The 27,818-nt window shown below is 44.8% G+C and overlaps 1 protein-coding gene and 1 pseudogene across 1 annotated transcript; one reads left to right on the top strand and one right to left on the bottom strand.

Annotated features, from left to right (window-relative positions):
• Window positions 1-6,838: 6,838 nt before the first annotated feature.
• Window positions 6,839-22,025, bottom strand: Akr1a1 (aldo-keto reductase family 1 member A1). Its single transcript, XM_021159579.3, has 9 exons — window positions 21,713-22,025; window positions 15,962-16,051; window positions 11,795-11,914; window positions 10,938-11,089; window positions 9,976-10,171; window positions 9,506-9,705; window positions 8,548-8,620; window positions 8,334-8,420; window positions 6,839-6,997 (listed from the first exon to the last, which is right to left on the bottom strand). The coding sequence occupies exons 2-9, from the start codon at window positions 16,043-16,045 to the stop codon at window positions 6,932-6,934; spliced, it is 978 nt and encodes a 325-aa protein (XP_021015238.1). The 5' UTR covers window positions 16,046-16,051; window positions 21,713-22,025; the 3' UTR covers window positions 6,839-6,931.
• Window positions 22,026-23,756: 1,731 nt separating this feature from the next.
• LOC110293656 (general transcription factor 3C polypeptide 6 pseudogene) lies at window positions 23,757-24,454 on the top strand (annotated as a pseudogene).
• Window positions 24,455-27,818: the final 3,364 nt, after the last annotated feature.

Raw genomic sequence — 27,818 nt, 5'->3', positions numbered from 1 at the left:
CTAGGAATAGGGGAATAGCTCAATGGTAGAATACTTGTATTGTTTGCTCAGAACCCCCGCACCACAAAGAAAAACAAAGCAACCCAGGTATAGTTACAGAGATGAATTAGAGGAGTAAAAAGAGGGTAGAGAAAGACATAGGAGCCCAAGCTGTTCTAGACTCAGGAATCTTCCTCCTTGGCTTCCCAAGCAGTGGGTATCCAACATGCTGGGTTGAAGATTGGTTCCTTGTCACACTGGAACCTTTAATCCCAGCACTCAGGTGGCTAGGCAAGGGGAGTCTAAATTCAAGGCCAGGGTGGTCTACATAGTGAGATCCAGGTTAGCCAAGGATATATAGTGAGGCTGTCGAGGGAGGGAGAGGGGTAGCGGAAGGGGGAGGGAGGGGAGAGGATTCCTTCCTCTTTCCTAGCCAATAGAGTTCCTTTTCAAGCTGCTTTACTTGTTTCCTACGTTGTGTCATGGTTTAGATGTAAAGTGTCCCTGTGCTGAGTAGCTCTACATCAGTTTGACACAAGCTAGAGTGAATTTCTGGTTTCTTTGAAAAACCAGTTGTGTCATGTGATGTTTTTCTAGAGGTTGTCCTGTGAGAGGATGTTTGCTGAAGCAGACATGTGAATGGCCTGTGATGTTTTGATGGAGCAGATCCTTCAAAGTGCACGTGATGTTTGGAAAGGGTGTAAGTAGAACCCCACCAACCGTGGAAGGACCTCTTGCATTGCTAAGCCTTGCAAAGCTCCACTGGCCTTCCATGGCCATGCAATGCTTAGATGGTCTTCACTGGTCTTCACTTTGTAGAGAGAAATGCGCTAAAGAACTCAAGGGATTTCAGCTGATTCTTGCTGCTTCCACTAACTCACGCAGACTTAGAAGCCTTGTGATTTCTGCTGGATCGAGCTCAGCTTCTAATTTGCATTTGGTGTTTCCTATTGTACTGAAGTGCTGGTATCCTGACAAGAGTGGAATCACCCTAAAGAACTACTATTAAACAGGCCCCCCACAATCCCCTTTTCCTATAAACCTCCTTTCCACCTAACTCTGGTTGGTGGGCAAGAGGGGAGGTTGCAGTGTTCAAGAACCCTAAATGGCCGGGCGTGGTGGCACACGCCTTTAATCCCAGCACTCGGGAGGCAGAGGCAGGAGGATTTCTGAGTTCGAGGCCAGCCTGGTCTACAGAGTGAGTTCCAGGACAGCCAAGGCTACACAGAGAAACCCTGTCTCGAAAAAACCAAAAAAAAAAAAAAAAAAGAACCCTAAATGAAGTAGATTTAGAAAAATCTAAGCCCACAGTAGAGTCATGGGGAAGGAGGACTCTTGATTTAAAAAAAAAAAAATGCTCCTATAAGATTTGCCTATAGGTGGGGCTGGTGAGATGGCTCAGTGGGTAAGAGCACCCGACTGCTCTTCCGAGGGTCCAGAGTTCAAATCCCAGCAACCACATGGTGGCTCACAACCATCCGTAACGAGATCTGGCGCCCTCTTCTGGAGTGTCTGAAGACAGCTACAGTGTACTTACATATAATAAATAAATAAATCCTAAAAAAAAAAAAAAAAAAAAAAAAGATTTGCCTATAGGTTAGCCAGGCATGGTGTCGCACGCCTTTAATCCCAGTACTTGGGAGGCAGAGGCAGGTGGATTTCTGAGTTCCAGGCCAGCCTGGTCTACAGAGTGAGTTCCAAGATAGCCAAGGCTACACAGAGAAACCCTGTCTTGAAAAACAAAACAAAACAAAACAAAAAAAGATTTGCCTATAGGCAAGCTTGTAGGACATTTTGCTGATTAGTAATCGATATTGGTACAGCCCATTGTGAATGATATAACTCCTCGGTAGGTTGTCCTGGCCTGTATAAGAAAGGCTGAGCAAGCCATGAAGAGAAGCTAGTAAGCCTTGTTCCTCCGTGGCCTCTGGGTCATTTCCTGTTTCTAGGTTTCTGTCTTGAACTCTGGCCCAGGCTTCCTTCAGCAAGGGAGGAGTGTGGTCTGAGAGTTGTAAGCTTAAATAAACCCCTTCCTTTCAAAGTTGCTTTTGGTCATGGTGTTTTATGACAGCAATGGATCCTAAGACAATTCCCAGTCTTCTGTTTGAACACTTGGTTCCTAGCGCTGTTGGTCTTTAGGAAGTGGTGCCTCGTTGAGGAAGTGGGTCACTGGGTGTCTTAGTTAGGGTTTTACTGCTGTGAACAGACACCATGACCAAGGCAAGCCTTATAAAAAACAACATTTAATTGGGGCTGGCTTGCAGGTTTAAAGGTTCAGTCCATTATCATCAAGGTGGGAGCATGGCAGCATCCAGGCTGTCATGGCACAGGCAGAGCTGAGAGTTCCAGGTCTTCATTCAAAGGCTGCTAGTGGAAGACTGACCTCCGGGCAACTAGGGTGAGGATCTTATACCCACACCCACAGTGACACACCCATTCCAACCAGGTCACACCTATTCCAACAAGGCTACACCTCCAAATGGTGCCACTCCCTGGCCCAAGAATATACAAAGCATCACACTGGGGAAGGGTCTTGAGGTTTATACTAAGTTCCATTTAATGTCTGATTAGCGCTTCCTAATCTTTCAGATGTGAACAAGCTGCCTCAATTTCTCATCACCATACCTGCTACTATGTCTTCCCTGCTACAATGGACTGTGTCCCCAAAATACATCCCTCCGTATTGCTGAACTGTCTGGATCCACCGAACCGAATAATGACACAAAGACTTTTTATTAATATAAAAGTTTTAGGTCAGCTGGGCGGTGGTGGCTCACGCCTTTAATCCCAGCACTTGGGAGGCAGAGGCAGGCGGATTTCTGAGTTCGAGACCAGCCTGGTCTACAAAGTGAGTTCCAGGACGGCCAGGGCTATACAGAGAAACCCTGTCTTGAAAAACAAAACACAAAACAAAACAAAACAAAACAAAACAAAAAAAGTTTTAGGCCTTAGCTTAGGCTTGTTCCCCACTAGCCCATGTAACTTCAATTAACCCGTTTATTCTAATCTATGTTCTGCCAAGAGGCCCACTAACCCTCCTCAGCCCTGACATCTACTTCTTCCTCTGGGTCTGGTTGGCAAGCTGGATGTCCCACCTATCTTCTTCTGCTGATATAGGGCAGCTTTTTATTAAACCAATCAAGATGATGGAGATGTTTACAAAACACTGAGACAGGTGATGCTTTATAAAAAGGTCTCCTGTACTCAGGTCTCTGCTGGTGCAGAAGTCAGCATCTGAATAACAGAGACAAAAAGGTTGCCCTAACACCTTTTTATTTTCATCAGGAATTTGAGCACAGCAGAGTAATCCAGATGGTATGGTGTATGTTTGAATGAGAATGCCCCCTAAAGACTCATATATTTAAATGTTTAGTTTTTAGGTGGTGGTAGTGGGGGCAAGGTTTGCAAAGGATTTGGGGGTATGGTCTTACAGGATGTGTCACTAGAAGTGGCTGAGTTTTAAAAGTCCAAACCAAGCCCAGCTTCATTATCTCTGCCTCCAATTTGCAGATAAGATGTAACCTCTCTACTCCTGCTCCAGCTCTCTGTCTGCTACCATACTCCCACATGCCAATCTTGTACTCACCCTCTAAAACTGTCAGCAAGCCCCCAATCAAAGGCTCTTTTTTTTTTAAGATTTATTTATTTATATGAGTACACTATAGCTGTCCTTAGACACACCAGAAGTGAGCATTAGATCCCATTACAGATGGTTGTGAGCCACCATGTGGTTGCTGGGAATTGAACTCAGGACCTCTGGAAGTGCTCTTAACCGCCGAGTCATCTCTCCAGCCCCCAGGCTTTCTTTTATAAGTTGCTTTGGTCATGGTGTCTCTTCACAGCAATACAACAGTAACTAAGAGATGTGTTCTCCCTGTTTCTTCATATTGCTTTCCTTTTATATACATCTGGGTTCAACTTTCTTAGGCCAGGCAGAGGTGACATACAACTTTAATCCCAGCACCTATGAAGTAGAGGCAGGTGGATCCCTGAGTTTGAGGCCAACCCCATCGACAGAGATCCAGGATGGCTAGTGCTACACAGACAAACCCTGTCTTGAAAAACAAAAACAAACAAAGAAACAAACAAACACCCTAGTGTAAATGTGGTTTTGGGGGCTGGAGAGATGGCACAGCAGTTAAGAGCCCTGACTGCTCTTCCAAAGGTCCTAAATTCAAATCCCAGGAACCACATGGTGGCTCACAACCATCCTTAATGAGATCTGATCCCCTCTTCTGGAGTGTCTAAAGACAGTTACAGTGTACTTACATATAATAAATAATAAAATCTATTTTGTTTTAAATGTGTTTTTTGTTTGGTTGGATTGGTTGAGACAGGGTTTCTCAGACCAGACTGGCCTTGAACTCACAGAGATCCACCTGCCTCTGCCTTTGAGCACTAGGATTAAAGGCATGTGGCTCCTGGTGTAAATGTGCTTGTGTCGGACAAGGGACGGGTGGAGATCGGATGATACCTCTGTGGAGATCAGAGTTTCCTCCTTCCATCGTCTCAGTTCTGAAGCTCAAGGCTCAGGGGCACCTTTCCTCACTGAGCCATCCTTTGGAATCTTATTTTTAATTATTGTACATCTGTGTGTATGTGCATGTAAGTATAGGTAGCCACTGAGGCTAGAGCTATTATGAGCTGCTTGATATGGGGAGCCGGGAATCAAATTCCAGACCTCTGCAAGAGCAGTATATATGTTCTTAACTGTTGGAAGTATCTTTCTGGCCCTCAATGACCATCTTTTTTTTTTTTTTTTTTTTTTTTTTTTGGTTTTTCGAGACAGGGTTTCTCTGTGTAGCCCTGGCTGTCCTGGAACTCACTTTGTAGACCAGGCTGGCCTGGAACTCAGAAATCCGCCTGTCTCTGCCTCCCGAGTGCTGGGATTAAACTCAATGACCATCTTGATAGCCTGATTATTATTATTATTTTGGAGATGTCTTCGGGAATCTCAGGCTGGCCTCAAATTTGACTTGGTTACAAATGACCATGAACTTCTGATCTTCCTGCCTCCACTTCCCTAGTGCTGGGATTGCAGGTTTTCATCCACATACTAACTTTATTTGATGCTGATGACCAAACTTCATGATTCAAACTTGCTAGGCAAGCACTGTACGGACTGAGCTACAACCGCAGCCCGTCTAGCACCGTTTTATCAGTCATATCCTTTATTACCAGGCTCCTACCATTTTGCCATCATTCTTTGCCTCCTTTCACACCGCTTTACTCTTAGTTTCTCTCACCTTTGCTTTTTCCAATACCTTCCGATCGCAAAGCTTTCCCCCAAGCTGTCCAATTTGGAATCCCGTTCATTCCCACTCTTACCTCCTTTAACTAATTAATCTCTATTCATCCTTAAGATCCCAACTAATTAAGCTTCTCATGATGCACATCTCCCAACTATAATTAAGCTAATTATACAATTACTTAAAGTCTGTCTCCTCATGTAGACTACAGGGACCTGCACATCTTAGGTATACTATATCCTCGGGGACCAGCGCCATGCTCAATCCACACAGCTCATAACTAGCAATGAGTAAAGACAAATGCTTTAACGTGGAGGCCTCACATGGAGAGAGTTTGTGAGTTACCAAAATCTTTCCTATTAGTGATCTCTGGTGGTCTTTATCATCGTAGGTGCAGGCTTTAGGTGACAGGCTAACCTGATAGCCTGCACACTCACTGTACCCAAAAGAGAAAAAAACCCCACTCCTGTCTTTCATAATTCTGCAAGCTGAGATCCTTAAACATTTAAAATTGGAGGTGGGGGTAGGAGGGAAGGAGTGAGGGGGGAAGAACATGTTCTTCTTATTCTCTTTTTTCCTTTTTTTTTTTTTCGAGACAGGGTTTCTCTGTGTAGCCCTGGCTGTCCTGGAACTCACCTTGTAGACCAGGCTGGCCTCCAGCTCAGAAATCCCCCTGCCTCTGCCTCTCCCACGAGTGCTGGGATTAAAGGTATGTGCCACCACTGCCCAGCTTTGTTCTTCCCATTTTTTTTTTAAAGATTTACTTATTTATTATATGTAAGTACACTGTAATGGTCTTCAGACACTCCAGAAAAGGGCACCACATCTTGTTATGGATGGTTGTGAGCCACCATATGGTTGCTGGGATTTGAACTCATGACATTAGGAAGAGCAGTCGGTGCTCTTATCTGCTGAGCCATCTCACCAGCCCCTGTTCTTCCTATTCTTTTTTTTTTTTTAAAGATTTATTTATTTATTACATGTAAGTACACTGTAGCTGTCTTCACAGACTCCAGAAGAGGGAGTCAGATCTCGTTACAGATGGTTGTGAGCCACCATGTGGTTGCTGGGATTTGAACTCTGGACCTTCAGAAGAGCAGTCGGGTGCTCTTACCCACTGAGCCATCTCACCAGCCCTGTTCTTCCTATTCTTTTTTTTTTAAAGATTTATTTATTTATTATATGTAAGTACACTGTAGCTATCTTCAGACACACCAGAAGAGGGAGTCAGATCTCATTACAGATGGTTGTGAGCCACCATGTGGTTGCTGGGATTTGAACTCTGGACCTTCGGAAGAGCAGTCGGGTGCTCTTACCCACTGAGCCATCTCACCAGCCCTGTTCTTCCTATTCTTAAACTTAGGCACTGACGAGGGCAAGGGAATGGTAAAAATTAAAGATCCAGTTTTGCTTTTAAAACTTCACTAAGTACCAGTATATCAATCAGAAGTTGTAAAATTTAAAATTCTGGCATTCTTATAGAACACTAAGGAAGCATGTAGAGCTTCTCACACTGGCAGTCACAGCCAGCAGTCCCTGGGTCTGTGCTGTCCCTGAGGACAATTTCTGTCTCATGCCTAACCAGACAAGTAAGTCAAGCACACAGCGTATACACTTCAATGGCTTTATTGATTCCTTCTTTCTGGGGATAGCAGGCAATGCTTAGCAGGAGAACTGAGAGGGAAGCTGAGAAACTATGGGTCTCAGTATGGGTCATTAAAGGGATACAGAGGGTGTCCAGCATCTCTGGGAACCCTCTTCCCATCCACCTGAAAAGAAACATAAAATAAATTAACCCATTATTAGTAAGCACTGACATTCCAAAGACTCAGGACATACCTCCAATTCTTCTGAAGGATTTCACCTATCTCTAGTACAGCGACTCTAGAATCAAATTCACATGGTTAACCCTACCCTAAGACTTCACAGGCTAGCTAGAATCACGTGCCCAGATCTGGTTACTTCCTTACATATAGCAGGCCTCAACAAGTTCAAGAATGCTTTCTGAGTGCTATTATTTAACTAGAGAAAGTCAAGATAATAAGCACACTAAGACTCAGGTTATATTACACCTGAGCCATGCTAATTTTCTCCAACTTCAAGAGAACAAGATCATTGGAACAGAGCTTGGTGTTGCCCAGAACTTGGTAGGCTGAGGCAAGAGAATGAGAGTGGAGTTTAACACCTACCTAAAAGGAAGGAAGGATAAACTCACAAGGGAAAGAAAGAGAAATCAGGCGTGAGGAATGGCCTTTCAAAGCCAGCCTGGGCTACACAGTGAGTTCCACAAAAATATCAACTACAGTGTTAAGCCCCCATATTAAAACACAAAACAATGACTCTAGCTGCATATGTATCAAAAGATGGCCTAGTAGGCCATCACTGGAAAGAGAGGCCCATTGGACATGCAAACTTTATATGCCCCAGTACAGGGGAACGCCAGGGCCTTCGGAAAGTGGGAATGGGTGGGTAGGGGAGTTGGGGGGAGGGTATGGGGGACTTTTGGGATAGCATTGGAAATATAATTGAAGAAAATACGTAATAAAAAAATATTAAAAAAACAAAAACAAAAAAAAACACAAAACAAAACAAAAAGCTGGGCAGTGGTGGCTCATGCCTTTGATCCCAGCACTTGGGAGGCAGAGGCAGGCGGATTTCTGAGTTCAAGGCCAGCCTGGTCTACAGAGTGAGTTCCAGGACAGCTGGGGCTACACAGAGAAACCCTGTCTCGAAAAAACCAAAAAATAGAAAAAATAAAAATAAAAAGGGAGCCAGGCATGATGGTACACATTGATAATCCCAGCACGCAGGAGGCACTAGCAGGCAGATCTGAGTTTCAGGCCAGACAAGGCAATATAGTAAGACCCCATCTTTAAAAAAAAAAAAAAAAGGAAAGGAGGAAGACAGGGAGTAAGGAAGTAAAGAGAGGAACCAAGCACTGCACCTTGGGTAGCAGTTCCACCAACATTCTGTCCCTTCTCCAACCAGCAAGCCTGCAGCCAGACCTGAGCCACCACACTCCAGACCTCCTACTGAAGGGGCTCTAGTAGGCCTGAGCACATCACCTATTCCCTGTTCCCTGACTAAATGGTTACACATCCTTACCGTAATCATGGGCACAATATACCGCCAATTTTTGTTCAGAGCATCTAATTGCTTCATCTCCTCTGGGCTAAAGGTGAAATCAAATACCTGGTGGGGAGAAAATCAGCCTGTGAGCAGTAGCTGGAGTCTCCCAATACTGGCTTCTTAGCAGGCAGAATCAAGGCCAGAATATATCTCAACAGACTAAAGAAGACAGAACCTAATGTCCAAGTACCTGAATGTTCTGAAGGATGCGGGAAGGAGTGATGCTTTTGGGGATGCAGATCACTTTCCGCTGAACCTGCCATCTAGGTAAGGGATTACAAGGAAAAGGTGTTAGGATTGAGAAACAGCATCTTGACCTAGTTCCTAGACCACATGCGCCTCACAGGACTAGGTAAGATGACCCATGGCAGCCTCACTCTAGACCACAGAGCAAAATCCTCAGCCTTATTCTGGACAATTTAAAAAAAAGTAAAGTGAATACATAAATTAACAAAAACGTAGTGTGTGTGTAGAGGGCAGTGGATCTGTGAGTTCCTGGCCAGCCTAATCTAGTTAAGGTTCCAGGCCTCCTTTTTCTTTCCTTCTTTCTCTCTATTTATGTATGTATGTATGTATGTTTGTTTGTTTGTTTTTCGAGACAGGGAGGATAGCCTCAAACTCAGAAACCCTCCTGCCTCTGCCTCCTGAGTGCTGGGATTAAAGGCGTGCACCACTACGACTGGGCCTTTTTTTTTTTTTTTTTTTAAAGATTGATTTACTTATTATATTTACATACACTGTAGCTGTCTTCAGACACCCCAGAAGAGGGCATCAGATATCATTTACGGATGGTTGTGAGCCACCATGTGGTTGCTGAGATTTGAACTCACGACCTTCAGAAGAGCAGTTGGCGCTCTTAACCATTGAGCCATCTCTCCGGCCCCCAGGCCTTTTTCAAATAAATAATTCCCTCAGTCCCTGCCTCCCAAATAGAACTTTTCCTCAAAAATGTCCCATACCAGCCGGGTGGTGGTGGCACATGCCTTTAATCCCAGCACTCGGGAGGCAGAGGCAGGCAGATTTCTGAGTTGGAGGCCAGCCTGGTCTATAGAGTGAGTTCCAGGACAGCCAGGGCTATACAGAGAAACCCTGTCTAGAAAAACCAAAAAAGGAAGAAGAAGAAAAAAAAAAAAAAGAATGTTCCATACCTGAGCAAGATCTGAGCTGGAGATCGGCCATGTTTTTCAGCTAGTGCCAAGACTACTGGTTCTTCAAGCAGGACTGGCTCATCAGGATGGCGCCAAGCACGGTCAGAGGAACCCAAGGGGCTATAAGCAGTCACCTCCAAGCCTCGTGCGTGACAGTGGGCAATGAGCTCATTCTGAGCCAGGTATGGATGGCATTCCACCTAAAACAAGGAAGAGCCTTCAGCACAGGGTGGCCACACCCAGATTACCTGACCCCTTCTACACTGAGTGGAATAGCCCTCCACTGTTAACCTCTGCTGCCTCAAAGCTCACTTGTTTTCACTGGTGAGTCCATGCTCTTCCAGGCCTTCAAAACCACTTTTATACAACACTTCTAACAACTTGCCACCTCCATTAAGGAGATTCCCCACTTGATTACTCATGCTCTGTACACACAACACATTTTCCATTGGTCTGTTTGTAGTGCTCACCTGCAAGACAGCTGGGCGCACAGAGGCCACACTGAGGATATCATCAATCTGCCGACTGCTGAAGTTGGACAAGCCCAGGGCTTTCACCAGCCCCTTTGCCACCAGTGCCTCCAGAGCCTTCCAGGTCTCCTTATAGTGAGTCGAGTCGTATCTGACAGTTCCATCGGCATTCTTGGGAAAGGGATTGTCTCCCCGCCTGAGTAAACAGATCCCATCCCCAAGTGTCAGCAAAAGGTCAGGCCACTGTCCTGCCTGCCTATCCAGCTACTCTGTGGACCACATCATAAGACCAAGGGATAAAGTGACAAGAATTAGGAACAGCAATGCTTTCTCATCCTTCTAGTTTAGAACTCAGGCACTTCATCCACATGGAATGCCCATCCCTTCATATTCATAGCACATGCTTTCTATGTTTGGGTTTTGTTTTGTTTTGTTGGTTTTTTGTTTTTCAAAACAGGGTTTTCCTAAGAAGCCCAGGATATCCTGAAACTAGCTCTACTAGCTTTGAGCTCAGAAATTCACCTGCCTGTTTCTCAGGTGCTAGGATTAAAGACATGTGCCATCATGCCTCGTTCATAGGCCAGACCCTATCTCCTCCCCTCTAGCATAGCTTCCTTAATGTCACTCTCTCTGGGGGGCTGGTAGGGGTTCTGCCCATCTGCCAAGGGCACAGTGCTTACGTAAGACTACTCACACCCTCCTCTGCTGAGAAATTCATGGCCAAAATCTTAGGGGTGCTACTTCAAAAGAAGAGCATCATGTGTGGAACACTAGGGTACTCTCGTCATAGACCTGAACACCGGCTGCAGGAAGGGCAAGGATCCCACGGAAAGACAGCACCTCTGCTTGCCCACCACTCATTAGTGTTATCACCCTGCTCTGCAGCTGTGAATACCATCAATTACCAATGCCACCACACCCAACCTTCAACTTCCAGAACACGTTGTAGGAACATGGCTTACTCAAAGGCATAAGGCCAGTGCATCAAATAGAGGTCCAAATACTCCAGTTGCAGATCAGCCAGTGTCTTCCGGAGGGCAGGTTCTACATCCTCAGGGTGGTGCTTAGTATTCCACAGCTTGGATGTCACAAACAGCTCCTCTCGAGGGACTGCCTGTGAGAGAGGCAGAGGCCACTGTGAGAAGAGTCCTGAGCACCCAAGCTTACCTACAACACCTCTGAGAAAGTGTGCCTCGGAATGTGACCCAACGCAAAACCATAACTTACTTAAGTGGTCTTCTTTTTCTTTTCTTCACTTTTCCTTTTTTACTTCATGTGAATTCGTGTTTTACCTGGATGTAGGCCTGTATGAGGGTGTCAAGATCCCCTAGAACTGGAGCAATAGGCAACTACGACCTGCCATGTGTATGCTGAGAACTGAACCCAGGGCCTCTGCAATACGAGAGCCATATTCTCCAGCCCTTTTGTCCAGACAGGGCTCCTCTATGCAGCTCTAGCTGTCTAGGAACTTGCTCTGTAGACCAGGTTAGCCTCAAACTCAGAGATCTGCTTAGCTCTGACTCCTGTGTGCTAGTATTAAAGGTGTGCACCATCACCACTCAGAGAGGTTTTCTTTTTAGTGCCACCAAGTTACTCTCAAGTAATTCTTTACAGGTAACAATGTCAAAAGATTGAACATGCTAGGAACTGATGACAGTTTCTCTTATCTAAGACCAAGTCCCAGCTTCAGCCCTAAGTTCTCATATCCCATTTTTTTTTTAGCCCCAATTCTTTTTTTTTCTTAATTTCAAAATATGTATTTGTTACTGGACAGAAAGGTAAAATATGTTTTTAAATAATAATCAGCCTCCATTCTTACCTTGCCTGATCCCACATTCTCCTTCAGAGCCTCCCCAATCTCAGTTTCATTGCCATATACAGAAGCACAATCAATGTGGCGGTAGCCTACGCTAAGGGCATGTTTAATGGCTGCTTTCACCTGCATTGAAAAGAAGAGGGAAAAAAAGATTTCAGTTCTACACTGGTCTGAACTGGTAAGGGAGAAGGATTTTATGAAGGCCACTCATGCAAATCAAGGTGAGAAGATGAATAATGATTCCAGACTAGGGTATTGCTCACTTGGTAGAATGCTTGCCTAGCATGTATGAAGCCCTAAATTTCTCTAGAAAAACAGACTGTGCTGGCTTAAGCCTATACATCAGCACTCAGGAGATAAAGGCAGGAGGAACAGAAATCCAGGCTCTAGTCTGGAGAAATGGCTTAGCAGTTAAGAGCATAGGCTGCTCTTGCAGAGGTCCAGAGTTCCATTCCCAGCAACCACATGGTGGCTCACAACCATCTATACTGGTATCTGATGCCCTCTTCTGGCCTGCAGGTGTACATGCAGATAGAGCACTCATTAAATAAATCTTTTTAAAAGAAATGAGAGAACCAAAAGGAAGGAAGGAAGGGAGGGAGGGAGTAAGGGAGTTAGGAAGGAAGGAAATTCCTAAGCTAATGGCCAAGGCCGTGCAGAGAGGCACATCAGAGAGCCACACATAATGGAGTAAGCTCTGGGATCCCAGGCTAGTAAAAGAGATGGCGGGTAGGAACTAAAAAAGGCTTCTTAAAAAATATTTTAAAAATTCATTTATTGTTTTATGTTTATGAGTGCATGTATGTATACACATGCACACCTGGTATCTGCAGAAGTCAGAAGAGGGCTTCAGATTTCCTGGAATTGGAGTTATAGATGGCTATGAATCACTATGTGGATGCTGAGAGTCAAAGCAGGACCTACACAAACCAAGTTCTCTTAACTGTTGAGGCATCTCTACAGCTCCTCAATATCGCTCCCCCACCCCCAAAATAAGTCTTCTAAAAAAGATCAGAACAGAAACTGGAACTAGAGTCCCTTAATGGAGAGAAGAAGCAGAGAAAAGAATAGGTCAGTTAATCTGCAAAAAACCAGATTAATCTAAGCACTCAGGAAGCCAAGGCAAGAGGATTGCCAAAAATTCAACTGTAGCTTGAGCTACACAGTGAAACAAGTACCAGGCCAGCTAAGGCTATTCAACAAGGCCCTGTCTCAAATACAACAACCATACAATGTTAAGAAGATACCTAAGTTGGTAGAAGGCTTGCCTAGCAAGCACAAAGTCCTCAAGTCCTATTCCCTAAGTGACCTGGGCATGATGATGTATTTCTACAATCCCACAACTCCAGCAGAGGTGGGAAGATCATAAATTCAAGGCCATTCTCAGCTACACGGGAAACTCAAGGCCTAACTGGGTGATGTGAGACCTTTTCTCAACCAACCAACTAACTTCTGAGTTCAGCTCTTACTAAACAGATAAGACTTTTCTTACCCACTCCCTAGGCTCCTGCCTCCTCCATAACCCTCATAGAGAGCTCCCTTCCTTAACCCAGTTCCTTCTCCCTAGGCTGTGTGCCTGCCTACAACATAGAGACAGACCCTGACTATACTCCACGGTCTCGGGAACTGGTGAGGAATGCAAAAAACAAGGCAGTATCATCTAACTACAGTAGAGATAGTAGTAGCTTAACTCAGAGGCCCGACTTCCTTTTTTTTTTTTTTAAATATATTTATTATATGTAAGTACACTGTAGCTGTCTTCAGACACACCAGAAGAGGGCGTCAGATCTCGTTACAGATGGTTGTGAGCCACCATGTGGTTGCTGGGATTTGAACTCCAGACCTTTGGAAGAGCAGTCGGGTGCTCTTACCCACTGAGCCATCTCACCAGCCCCGAGGCCTAAACCTATATTAACTCTAACTCAGATTTCTAAGGAAAAGGGAAGGACAAAGATTTAGCAGCATGTAACACCATGCTCTGGTAAGACTTTTACTTTATTTTCATTTTGGGGAGCTTTTTGAGACAGGTTCACATTTGGTACCCCCAAGTTGTCTTGGAACTCAGTAGGCAGCCCAGGGTCCATAGCACCCAGCACTCCCAAGTGCTGAGAGAACAGGCATGAGCCAAAGAGCTTTGGTATTCTTCTTCTTCTTTTTTTTTTTTTTTTTTTGGTTTTTTTGAGACACTGTTTCTCTGTGTAGCCCTGGAACTCACTCTGTAGACCAGGCTGGCCTCGAACTTAGAAATCTGTCTGCCCCTGCCTCTGTCTCCTGAGTGCTGGGATTAAAGGCCCGGCTGAGCTTCCACTGCCTGACCGAGCTTTGGTATTCTTTTTTTTTTTTAAAGATTTATTTATTATATGTAAGTACACTGTAGCTGTCTTCAGACACTCCAGAAGAGGGCGTCAGATCTCGTTACGGATGGTTGTGAGCCACCAAGTGGTTGCTGGGATTTGAACTCTGGACCTTCGGAAGAGCAATCGGGTGCTCTTACCCACTGAGCCATCTTACCAGCCCAAGCTTTGGTATTCTTAAATGACTGATTACCTATTAAATGGCTATATAAGAGTACAATCAGCTGGGCATCGTGAAACATGCCTGTAACCCCAGTCCTTGAAAGGCTAAAGAAAGGCTGCGCTTTAAGCCAGCCTGAGCAATATAGGATGAAAAATCTCAAAGAACAAGAATAAAATCACCTCCATTCTGAATCTCATTTTAAAAAAATCTAAAATCCTCACCTGGTATTGGGGCTATAGAGATGTAAGAGTGCTTGTTGACAAGAGTTCAGTTCCCAGAACTGACAACAGATGGCACCCAACTACACGTAAGTGCAGCTGCGGGGAACCTGATGCCTTTCTCTGGCCTCCATAAGCTCGCACTCTCACTTATGTATACACACACACACACACACACACACACACACACACACCTCACTCACACACACAAATAAAAATCAAATTAAGCCGGGCGTGGTGAAGCACGCCTTTAATCCCAGCACTCGGGAGGCAGAGGCAGGCGGATTTCTGAGTTCGAGGCCAGCCTGGTCTACAAAGTGAGTTCCAGGACAGCCAGGGCTACACAGGGAAACCCTGTCTCGAAAAACCAAAAACCAAAAACCAAAAAAAAAAAAAAAAACAAAAAACAAAAAAAACAAAAATCAAATTAAATCTTCAGAAAAAAAGAAAAAGATGTCAGGCATAGTAATACCAGAACTTTGGAAGCTCAACTATTGCCTTTGCTGAGTTCCAGATCAGCTCAGGCTACATAGAAAGATCTTGTCTGGGAAAAAAAAAAGAAAAGAGGGGATACTGGTGGTCAGTATGTACTCCTCCCATGGATGAAACTGCCAAACAATTTAATTTAAAAGTTCAATTAAGGGGCTGGTGAGATGGCTCAGCGGGTAAGAACACTGACTGTTCTTCCAAAGGTCCGGAGTTCAAATCCAAGCAAACACATGGTGGCCCACAACCACCTGTTATGAGAGCTGATGCCCTCATCTGGTTCATCTGACAGCTACAGTGTACTTACTTATAATAATAAATAAACAAATCTTTAAAAAAAAAAAAAAAGTTTGGGGGCTGGAGAAATGGCTCAGAGGTTAAGAGCACTGACTGCTCTTCCAGAGGTCCTGAGTTCAATTCCCAGCAACCATCTGTAATGAGATCCAATGCCCTCTTCTGGTGTGTCTGAAGACAGTTACAATGTACTCATCACATATATAAAATAAATAAATAAAATTTTAAAAAAGTTCAATTAAAACCTTATTCCTAATTCTTGTCTATACAGTTATACCAGTAACTTCTCAAGTTCTGAACTATGTTCCTAACTCCAAAATATGCACTTGGGAAAGGCCCAGGTCTCAATAAGCCTGCTGTGCAGGAGATGTGACCACAGTATGGAGAGGTAAGTGATATACTGAAACTCAGCTCAGGCCTGGAAACAGAGGCTCCAACACCACCATAACACTCTGCTCTACAGGGCGCTGAGTCCCTCCTGAGCTGGGAAAACTAAGGGCTCATGTTGTCCCTTCCTCCCTCCCTCATCTCTCCACTATCTTCATCCTCACCAGGAACAATAATGCAGCTTATTGTTGGAAAAACACAGGACCCATCTTGCAAATTCCCCCTTCTCCCTGGCAAGAAGTCTCCCCTCCTTTTCCCAATCCCTCACCTGACCAGGCTCACTCTTCCATGTCCCCAGACCAATCAGAGGCATCTTCTGTCCAGTGTGCAGGAGGACACTGGAGGCCGTCATTGTCCCCTAAGACACAGACAGGAAACAAATGGTGAGGAGGTTAGCACTGCTCCGAGCCTTAGCTATTCACCTTTGTAAAGCATACTTCAGGAAAGGGTGGAGACAGGAGCAGTGGCAGACATGGGAACAAACCCCTCATATCAGTGCCTGTGTGTCTGTCTCTGTAGACAAGGTACGTGAACTCAAGCAAACCCAGGAGCTCCTGAACAAACGCTAACCAGACTGGCCTTCACACAAGGCTAAAAGAAAGGTCAGTGTTCAAAGCTCCAGTTTCTGAGGGTGAGAGTAGCTGTGGCACAGCACTTGTCTAGCATGTACAAGACTTAGGACGCCATCCCTAGCAACACACGCATACTACAAACCTAGCATAGAGATAGCCTGTAATGCCAGCACTCGCTCGGGAAGCTAAGGTAAGAGGATCAAAAGTACTTAGCCAGCTTGTCTCAAGAAATTAAAAACCAGCCGGGCGTGGTGGCGCATGCCTTTAATCCCAGCACTCGGGAGGCAGAGGCGGGTGGGATTTCTGAGATCTAGGCCAGCCTGGTCTAGAGAGTGAGTTCCAGGACAGCCAAGATACTGAGGATGTCTTGAACTGAGAAACCCTGTCTTGAAAATACCAAAAATATAAAAAATAAAAAAAAGACAAGGGTCATTATGACAGAAAGATTTCCTAACCACAGGCCCAGAAAAGGATGACTTCTCTGAAGATGAAGTTAAGGTCTTCAGCAGGAACATGTCTACACCAGAAACTGAAGCTTTAACAGAGACTCTCTGAAGCCCTCTCACACGGCTGACTGGCTCAGATCAGAGGCTTGAGTGGGCTTCTTCAAGCGAAGTGTAGCACTTACCATTTCTCAGATGAGAAAATATAGGCAGCAAAGTGTAAGACTGTTTGACCACAGTGCAAGTGTGCCTTTGTTTCAGGAGGCTGTTACGACTACCTTACGAAGACCACCTTGTTATGTTCTACTGCCTTAACTTTGCCGGCTTCCCTGCTAAGTCCCCCATTTGGAAGCCCCACTCTTCCCCACATCCAATGCTGACCTTCTGAACCTTAGAGGGAGGCAGCCTGTGCACAGGAATAAAAGTTTGCTTTCATTAATTTGGCCATGGTGATTTGACTCAGTGGTCTTTCACCTCCCATCTTTGGAACTAACCATAGCTCAGTGACAGGATGCTGACCAGAATGTTTGGGACCCTAGCTAGGTTCCATACCTAACAAGTGGGGAGGAGACTGAACAGTTATCAAAAAGAGAAGAGAGAATATTTGCTCCAAGAGCCAATCAAGTAGAAATAACCTTTCTCACGATCTTATCAGTACCATAAATATTCTCCTGGTGCTGATCTAACTGCCATTAACATCTTCATAAAGATGAACTTTGTTTCCAAGTTTTAAAAGATTATGGGAGGGCAGGTAATAATGTAAGTCATGAATAAACAAACACACCAAGACTGTCTTTCCTAGTATTTCTGCCAGAAAGAATTGTATTGCTTAGCATACAAGCAATTCTTTCTGCTCAAAGAAACCTCTGAGACCATGGTCTTTGTAACCATGCACTTCCTAGGGATCAAGCAAGCAGTTCTATGGCTAGGTTCCTGGGCCTGATCTCAAACAATAACCTGTTTACTTCTCCCAGCACTTGAGAAGGCTCTGAAGTTACAAGGGTGGAGACTGCACAAAGGCCTAGCTTACAGGGAACATGGGGAACCTTAATCTTGCTTCTTCATTCCTTTTGCAGGTGAAATTGAAAACCAGAGGAGTGGGACAAAAGGCAGGAAGAACAAAGATCTGTAGAAAACTTCTGGGAAGGGGATGGAAGGGCACAGCAGAAGACAGACTTCCAACAGGACAGAAAGTAATCCTCTGCTAGTCTGCTTTAAGCACCAGCTTTCCTGTACAGCTAGCAAAGTTGCTAACGAGACACAAAGAACATAATACTTACAGAAGGGTGTCCTGACTTTGAGGACCCCCCTCCCCGCTGCCTCCCACCAACCTTTTGACTTTCTTCCCAGTCCTCTTGTCTTTCCTTTGGTCAAGTTTGTGTTTTCAGTAACCATCTAAAATAAACTCTGACTTTTCCTACACAGTTTCACATGTTTAAGTCTTCTGGGGCTTTTTGCTAGCATGATCCACAGGTATTTTGAGAGACTAAAACTATCTCATCAGATCCATCAGCAGAGTGCAGCATCATTTAGGATCTAGAATTACACAAACTTCATTTGAATCTCAGCTCCACCACTTCAAGAGTCCGCTCTTCATGCTCTGCTTTCTGTATACTCACTTCACCAGAGAGCCAAAGCCTCAGATGGCAAACATTAAAACAAACCAGACAGAGCCAGGCAGTGGTGGTACACAACTTTAATTCAAGCACTTGGGAGGCAGGGGCAGATGGATCTCTTGAGTTTGAGGCTAGCCTTATCTACACGGGGAGTTCTAGGACAGCCAGGCCTACACAGAGAAATCCTGTCTTGAACCCACACCCCCTGAAAAAAGGGGAAAAGCCTGAAGTTATGCTCTGACCTCTACACCCATTCATACAGTAGTAACAAAAAAAATTCTTAAAAATAAAACTCGCCGGGCAGCAGTGGCGCATGCCTTTGATCCCAGCATTTGGGAGGCAGAGGCAGAGGCAGGTGGATTTCTGAGTTCGAAGTCAGCCTGGTCTACAGAGTGAGTTCCAGGACAGCCAGGGCTACACAGAGAAACCCTGTCTCCAAAACCCAAAAATAAATAAATAAATAAAACTCATCTTAGGAGGTTTTTATCTTCTCCTGCACTTCTAAGAACCCTGCTTAAAAAATCATCCTAAATTGGGGGCTAGAGAAATGGCTCAGTGGTTGAGAGCACTGACTCCTCTTCCAGAGGTCCTGGGTTCAATTCCCAACAACCACATGGTAGCTCACAACCATCTGTAATGGGATCTGATGCCTTCTTATGGTATGTGTGCTACAGTGTTCTCACACAGATAAACTAAATCAATACATTTTTGGGGGGTGGGGGGTGAGTTTTTTGAGACAGGGTTTCTCTATATAGCTCTGGCTCTCACTTTGTAGACCAGGCTGGCCTCGAACTCTGAAGCCAAGTGCAAGATGATCCCTACACGTTCAAGGTAAGACCACATTACATACGAAAGCCCTTCTCAAAAATACAGAAAGTAAATATAAAAAATTATATAAGCTGGGTCCTGGTGCCTGCCTTTAATCTCAGCACTTGGAAGGCAGAGACAGGCAGATCTCTGTGAATTCAAGGCCAGTCTGATCTACAGAGCAAGTTCCAGGACAGCCAGTACTATAGAAACCCTGTCTCAAAAAACAAAAAAACAACCCCCCCCCCCAAATACATACATACCTTTACTTCCAAATGTTGTGATGTAAATCTTTCCCAGTAATTTACATAAGCCTTCACTGTTCCTGCCCTAGTTGCAACCTCTACCATCCCTTGACTAAACCAGGAAATATTTTTAATTTGGACTTAAACTGTTCAGTAATTCTCTCCAGGTTAAAGTCCAGACTCTTTAAAACCTAGGTCCCACATTTCTCATTTCGCCGTCTCATCTTTTCAGATTGAGAAGCAAGCACCACCTGATTCCAGGTCTCGGCACATTTTCTTTCCCCAACTTCACACTTGCCTAGCTAATTGTTACTTACCATTGAGCTAGTACATGGAAATTCTGGTTCCTCCCTGAAACTTCTAATCACTTTCTCACATGATTGTGTGTGTGTGTGTGTTTGTACTGATAAACACTGTATATCTCACTGCATCTTTTTGTCCATAAGGTTTCCCCCACTTGGGAGGCAGAGGCAGGTAGATTTCTGAGTTCGAGGCCAGCCTGGTCTACAAAGTGAGTTCCAGGACAGTCAGGGCTACACAGAGAAACCCTGTCTCGAGAAAAAAAAAAAAAAAAGTTTCCCCCCCAAGCCAGGGTCATTCATCTGAACCCTTTACCATGCACACAGAAGTTAATGGAGGAGAGACATAGAATACTGGGGCTTTTCTTTTTATTCTTTTTTGATTTATTTATTATATGTAAGTACACTGTAGTTGTCTTCAGACACACCAGAAGAGGGTGTCAGATCTCATTACAGATGATTGTGAGCCACCATGTGGTTGCTGGGATTTGAACTCGGGACCTTTGGAAGAGCAGTCAGTGCTCTTAACCGAGGAGCCATCTCTCCAGCCTCCATGGGGCTTTTCTTTTTGATTTGGTTTGGGTTTTTTCCCAGATATGGTCTCATGTAGCCCAGGATGGTCTTGAATGTCTGTAGCCAAGAATGGAATTGAATTCATGATCTCCCTGCCTCTCCCTTCCAAATATTGGTTTTATAGGCAGGAGATACCATGCCATGCTAGCTGGACAGCTTAGCTTGCTGGAGAAGCATCTGAGGAAGTCACTGAGAAAGTCAATCCATCTTGGAAAACCAAAGAAAAAGTCATGTATCTATGTGTGTCAGGAGGCTGGGGGATGATCCCAAGGCCTTACATAGGCCAATTCTACCTCTGACCTACACCTGGTAATATTTTACTAACTTTGAGCAAGTACTAAAATAAATAAATAAATAAATAAATAAATAAAATAAAAAAGATTCTGGGCTGGAGGTGTAGTTCAGTTGGTAAAGGGCCTGTCCGGGGCGGGGTTTGACTCCTAGCAATTCATAAAACCTAGGATAGTGACAAACTCCTATAATTCCAGCACTCAGAAGGTGGAGGCAGGAAGATCGGAGGATTCAGGGTAACCCTACATAACACAAGTTCAAGGCAAGGCTAAGCTACAAGAGACCTGGTCTCAGTGGTTAGAGAGATGGCTCTGCTGTTTAACTCTCATTTCTCTTGCAGAGTATCTGGGTTCGATTCACAGAACCCACATGGAGATTCACAACCATCTATAACTCTAGTTCCAGGGAATATGTCGCTTTCTTCTGACCTCCATGGGCACCAGGCACCCACAAGGTACACATACTTACATAGCAGACAAAACGTTAATTTTTTGCAAAAATTCTTAAAAGAGACTCTGTCTCAAAAACTACCTATAAATAACCAATTCCGCCGGACAGGAAAGGATCATACTGGAATTAAACCTGTATCGCTGCTGAAGTAGAACCTGGGAAAAGTAACAGGCCTGATCAGAAGCTGAGCAGGTCCTGCGGTCCTCCGAAAAGTCTAAACCGTAGAGTCCATTAATGGTAGGCTCGGTGATGTGAAGATTCAAGTATTTTCACTTTAAAAGGCTCCGTGGCGACAGGATATGTTCAATTTTTCTCAAACCTAAGGCAGAGGCTTGAGCAAGCTAATCTCTCCTCACTTCCGCCACTTCCTAAGAATATCCCTGTACCGCCATTAGGAAAGGCAGAGAGTCTAGAAATTTCGTGCAGATGACCAAACAAAGAGATGGCAAAAGCATGAGATAGGCACCAGACACATTCAAAGGTTTATCCCAGTCCTCCCTACAGCACTAATGACTTTCCTGCTCATTCCAACTCTGAGGAAACCGAGGTCCAGAAACACGTTATCTAAGAACAGAATAGGAGGAAGTGCTCAAACGCGAAACTAAATCGCATCCCTCGACGTGCTGGCGCCATTCGCTCAATCCCGGCCCTGACCTGTGGTACTGAAGGACCCTCGCCTTTAACTCAGGAGAAAAAGACCGGTCAGCAGCAGGAAGAACTCACCTTGGCAGTGAGCACAGGCTGTGGAGAAGACAAAGTGGCCCGAATTCAGCTCTGCACTCCAGTACTGAGGCAACAGGCCCCGGCTTAAGTCCGGCGGAGAAGCGGCAGCCCCACCCCAGGGAGGAGCGAGGGCCCGGCTCCCAGAACTACGCGCAGGACGGAGGAGACCCCCGCTGTCCTGCGAAGTAGAAGAGGGAGTAGAAGCCAAAGCTGGGACTTTGCACATTCCTCCCCTGGGAACCTCTCACTCCACCAAGAACGTCTGGAAGGGCCGGGGTCCCGAAACTGTGCATGCGCACAAGCTACGTGGACAGTCTTGGGTGGTTGGCCGCGCCCACAACCGGCCCACAGTGCACCGCGCAGGCACCTCTCTAGGCATAGATACTTATACTTTCTGAGGAGATCCTCTATGATACCAGGGGGTCCTTCTGGCCACCTGTCTTTCTTTCTCTAAAGTGAATATGTCGGAATCCCCGAGCGGGCCTGATACAAAGTTTGACCAAAAAAATACAGAAAATCTTGCCTCTGCAAACCCCATTTTAGAAAGTTACTGATCTTTCACTCAGTACCTTGCACTTTAGCCCTGTGCAAAAGACTTCATAAATATGAGCTGGGGGGTATAGCAAAATTAATACAGTGCTTGCTTAACATAAAGTTCTGGGTTCAAAATCCCAGCACGGCATAAAATTGAGTCGTTATCCCAGCACTTGGGAGGTGAAATCAAGGAGGATCAGAAGATTCCATTTTTCTTGCCTCCTATACATTGACTTTGAGGCCAGCCTGAGATTTATGATCCCCTATCTAAAAGGAAAACATTTGAAGCTGGAGAGAAGGGGTGCCGCTTTTTCAGAGAACCCAAGTTCAGTACCAGCATTCATGTCAGGAGGTTCTCAACCACCTGTAACCCCAGCTCCAAGAGATTTAATACTCTCTTCTAACCACCATGAGCACCCACATAAAGGTGGTGTGTGTATGTGTGTGTGTGTGTGTGTGTCCCAGGGATAGCTTATAAAGGAAAAAACCACAATGGGCTCCAAAGTGGGTGAAGGAGGGCTATAGAGTGGTCGGCCCCTCTCCAAGTTTTTTTTTTTTTAGTAGTTTGAACATAACAGTTCCAGCTGCCCTCTTATATCTTGCTTGGCTGAGTGAAGGCTGCATTTGGGAAATTTCCAATCATAATCATCATCTCCATCCTCAGAATATATGGTCAATTTGATCTCACTCTGAGCCAAATTGTGTGTGTGTGTGTTTACAATCAAACTGCAATATGTTTTGTGTCAGCAATATGGAATGGCCAACAGACATGAAACAAAAGAATTACAGCCAAGCTAGAGGTGACTTTAAGCTAGGGAACAGGCTTCAACCTGGGGACCAGCCTTCAACAGTCTCACTACTCTGGCTGTCCTGGAACTCACTACGTAGATCAGGTTGGCCTCCAAATCATAGTAATCTGTCTGGCTCTGACTCCCAAATGCTAAAATTAAAGACGTGCACTCAGCTCTTTTCTTTTTAAAAAATTATTTTATTACCAGGTGGTGGTGATACATGCCATTAATCCTAGCAATCAGGAGACAGAGGCAAGCAGATCTCCAAATTCAAGGCCAGCCTGTTCTACAGAGTGCAACCCTGTCTCAAAAAACAATAACAAGCCGGGCGTGGTGGCGCACGCCTTTAATCCCAGCACTCGGGAGGCAGAGGCAGGCGGATTTCTGAGTTTGAGGCCAGCCTGGTCTACAAAGTGAGTTCCAGGACAGCCAGAGCTATACAGAGAAACCCTGTCTCGAAAAACCAAAAAAAAAAAAAAAAACAATAACAAAAATTTATTTTTATTTGTATGTGTGAGCGCCCAAGTATATTTCTGTATACCACATGCAGGCAGGAGCTTAAGGAGGTGAGAAATGACCTAGACCTGCAGGTCATTCTTCAGTGACAGGGTCCTGAGAGAGAGGACCGGGAGATCAGAAGATAAGCAGAAAGGTAAAGTTTGAGATGGGGAGGGTTTTCACAAACCATGTCTGTTAAGAAGTACAGCATCAGGCCAGTGATGGAGTCTCTGAGCGCTATGGCGGTGGCAGTGGATCCCATTTGGGAGGACGAGGAAGAGGAGGAGGAGGAAGAGGAGCTAGAGGAGAAGCAGTTTGTTCTTGTAGAATTGTCAGGAATCATTGATTCAGACTTTCTCTCCAAATGTGAAAATAAATGCAAGATATTGGGAATTGACACGGAAAGGCCCATCATGCAAGTGGACAACTACATGTTTGCTGGGGAGTATGAAGATACGCTTGGTCCCTGTGTTATATTTGAAGAAGGTGTTGAATGGGTGGATCCAGAGGGGACTGATAAGACGGTGCTGAAGTACAAGTGCCACACGATGAAGAAGCTGAGCATGACAAGGACGATTCTGACAGAAAAGAAGGAAGGAGAAGAAAACATAGATGGTATAGAATGGCTGCAAATGAAGGATAATGATTTCTTCTATAGACCCAACATGATTTGCAGCTTTCTCCATGAACATGAAGATGAGGCTGCAGGGCCGGCCTCTGATAAACCTGTGGAGCTGGAAAACCAAGAGAGTGAGATGAAAGGCAGTGCGGAGCAGACACAGGAGCAGGAGAAGGTGGAGCACTCGGAAGTGGAGGACCCTGCTCCTTCAGGGGAGACCCCTTCTGAGATGGAAAGTTCTGTTTTCATGGGAACTCAAGATGGAAATGTTTCTCAAAACAATCAGTCGTGAACTTTAAAGAAGTGGTCTTGTATACAATTACTGCTCAGCTGTGTCTGGCTCACCATTCCGTGTTATTGTGACAGTATGCATTTCCAGGTACATCAGGATTTAGTGTACCAGAGGAATTCAGCAAGACCATACAGGAATTCAGCTTTTAGAACATAAGAGAGAGAGCATCATAGTTAAAATGCTCTTCCAGAGGACCTGGATTCGATTTCTAGTGTATACGTGGCAGTTTGGAGTCATCTGAGACTTCAGTTTCCAGAGATCTGATGCCTGCTTCTGGCCTCTGTCAGCCCCAGGTTCTCTCCTTCTACCTTTGTGGGTTCTGGGAATTAAACTCAGGTCATCAGGCTTGTGCAGCGAACACTTTACCTGTTGGGCCACTTCACAGCCCTCTCCACACACACCCCTCCTAAAAATACTTATGTGGGGCAGTTGGTGGCACACACCTTTGATCCCAGCACTCCGGAGGCAGAAGCAGGCACATTTCTGAGTTTAAGGACAGCCAGTCTACAAAATGAGTTTCAAGAGAGCCAGGGCTACACAGAGAAACCCTGTCTCAAAAAAAACAAAAACAAAAACAAACAAACAAAAAAATCCAGGGGGGAGTGTATGGGGGACTTTTGGGATAGCATTGGAAATGTAAATGAGGAAAATACCTAATTAAAAAAATATTTTAAAAAAAAAAAAAAGGAGTACAGCATCTTATATATTATTTCCCAGGGAGAAATGGAACACAGCAGCAAGTGTCATACAATGGAACTAAATCAGGGGAAAGCTAATCAAACAATGTTGATTAAGGGGAACACAGGGTATCTCAAAAACATTACATACTAAGCTCCCCGCAGCCTTTGGACTGATAACTAAAGTCCCGTTCGGTGGGAAGAGTTGGGTTCTCAGGATCTGAAGCAGTAGCTCCCCCGAGGCCCTGGCTTCCAGCCATCACTGGCCTTGCCAAGCATATTCCTGCTTTTGAGAAGGAACTGTGCTACACACAGCGGGGGCAAAAGACTAGAAACTGCAGCAGAGGCATTTCTATGAGAGCTGTCAGGTAGTGTTTCAATGCCAGGGAAGATCTGCTGTTTAGATCTTCCTGGGTGGGTGGGATGCCTCTACACAGTCACATGTGAGTTATTAGATGGTCATATCTTTTTTTTTTTTTTTTTGCCACGGAATAGGTTTTTCGAAATAGATATCTGTTTTAGGGATGTACAAGACAAACATTGCTCTCTCTCTCTCTCTCTCTCTCTCTCTCTCTCTCTCTCCCTCCCTCCCTTCCTCTGTGTGTGTGTGTGTGTGTGTGTGTGTGTGTAACTTTTGATAGTCTGGCCCTGTTTATTATTTATTATCTACACTGTCTGGTACAGGATAAATAGCAGCCAGGACTTGTTGAAGTTAACTCGTTCTGGTTCTGTCAGAGTCAGCAGTGGCTCTACTCTGAGCCTAACTTACTCTGCAGCAACGCAGCCTCCTTCCGAGGTTACACTAGTTCAGCACAGCCATACTTTCCAGAGCAGTGTCCACAGATACGTCCAACGCGTCACTCTATCGTAGGAAACGCAATCAGAAGCCAGGGATGGTGAATTATGATCCCAACATTGGATAAATGCTGAAGCAGGAGAATTGACTTGAGTTTAAGGCCACTCTGGGCTACAAAGCATTCAGGCCAACCTGAACTAGAGTGAAACCCTGCCTCAAAAAAATAAGTAAATTTAGATCCTAATATTGTGTTTAGAATTTAGACTCCTTCAAATACATCTTACCATCAAGAGACACTATATTTCCCTTTGAGGAGGGGTCCCTGCAGATGTCAAAAAGGAAATTGAACTTCTCAAAGAGATAAGAATGAAAACATGGCACAGGTTGACTTCATCAACCTGGATCAGACTTTGGGGAATCTAATGCCAGGTGGTTCATTGTCACAGATTTAAAAGCCAGTACAGTTTGGGAAAAGGTTTCCAGGTGACAATCAGTCCAGTCACAGATGCACAATAAAGCATAAGATGTAACTACAAACCGGGCGTGGTGGCACACGCCTTTAATCCCAGCACTGGGGAGGCAGAGGCAGGTGGATTTCTGAGTTCGAGGCTAGCCTGGTCTACAAAGTGAGTTTCAGGACAGCCATAGCTATACAGAGAAACCCTGTCTCAGGAAAGAGAGAGAGAAAGACCTTTACAAAGTACATGTGACCATAAAGATGGGTTCTATAGCTAAAAGGCCTAGACTCAAGTGTGGTCTCTGACTGATGGCATAGAGGTCAGCAGGCCATAATGTACTTGTGTCATCTACCCTAAAGGTAGGTAGTGGTCTAATCATTCTGAGGAATTTGAGTAAGGTCTGCCTCCATAGCAAAAGGTGGATGAAACGAAGTCTGCATCTACAGATAGCAAAAAGGTCACCAGGTTATGAACAAAATCCACTCTCAGCTTTCTGATGGAATGCAGGTATTTGATTCTTATCACCTCTATTGAGGAGACCCCTGCATGTAATATGTATGGTTCTCTTATTGAGTACAAGGACCTTTGTACCCCCAACCTCCCATCTTAGAACTTTCTCCATCTTCTGCAAGATCTAATGGGTTCTTCATTCTTTTTCCTGCTGAATCTGGCTTTTTAAAAGTCTGAAGTACTGGGGGGTGGAGGGGGAGTTTGAAGTCCAGCAATCACTCGTGACCTTGCCACTGAATAAATTGCTGAATCATTGCTGTAACCCAGCTGCCTCCTCCCTCAACTCTGAGATCACAAGGTGTTGCATGCAAAGTGTAACCCCAGCCCTCTAAGAATTTTTCTAGCCTGGTCGGATGTCTGTTGTTTTCCAAACCTAATCTGTTTACTGAGTGTTGTGGATCAAGTCTCTAATCCAAGGACCTGGAAGTTGGAGGAGGCAAGATTAGTAAATAGCTCAAGATCAGCCTTGGCTACGTAGCAAGTTAGAGGCAAATCTGGGCTACAGAAGACCCTGACCCAAAAATAATTAAATAAATAAATAAGACATAATTTTGAACGGTGTAGTTTATGGTTTGGGTCATTACCCTAGCTGGCTTTCTATTCCTCTACATGTGACACAGATCAAAACCAACATGGGGAGAAAAAGGCTTGTTTCACCTTACATTGCCATGTCACAGGCTTGCAAGGAAGTCAGAACTGGAACTCAAGCAGAATCCTAGAAATAGAAACTGAAGGAGAGACTCAAGGGGCTCTAGCAGGCCTGAGCATGGCAAATGCAGGCCAGACCTAGGCAAACATGGCTCTGGCCAGCTTTGCCCTTCCTAATTCCCTCTGCCTTGATAAAAACTATTAGGTTGCATTCTTAAAGCTAGACCCCCCCAAGGCCTAGTCCCTTATTTGGCCACTTCCTCCTCCTGAATCTGACTACGAA

Source organism: Mus caroli, unplaced genomic scaffold (genome assembly GCF_978045245.1).
Source record: "Mus caroli unplaced genomic scaffold, Mus_caroli_1 scaffold_6, whole genome shotgun sequence".
NCBI classification, from domain to species: domain Eukaryota; kingdom Metazoa; phylum Chordata; class Mammalia; order Rodentia; family Muridae; genus Mus; species Mus caroli.
The sequence above is the reverse complement of the archived record's forward strand: the minus strand, read 5'-3'. Positions and strand labels throughout refer to the sequence as shown.

Bases quoted from the DNA above. Each gene is read 5' to 3' on its own strand.
- Akr1a1 (XM_021159579.3), bottom strand. From the start codon at position 16,045: ATGACGGCCTCCAGTGTCCTCCTGCACACTGGACAGAAGATGCCTCTG. The intron at 9,706-9,975 runs GTGAGCACTACA...TCCTTGTTTTAG, and splicing joins TGCGCCCAGCTGTCTTGCAG to GTGGAATGCCATCCATACCT. The intron at 8,421-8,547 runs GTACTTGGACAT...TCTCCCCACCAG, and splicing joins GCATCCTTCAGAACATTCAG to GTATTTGATTTCACCTTTAG.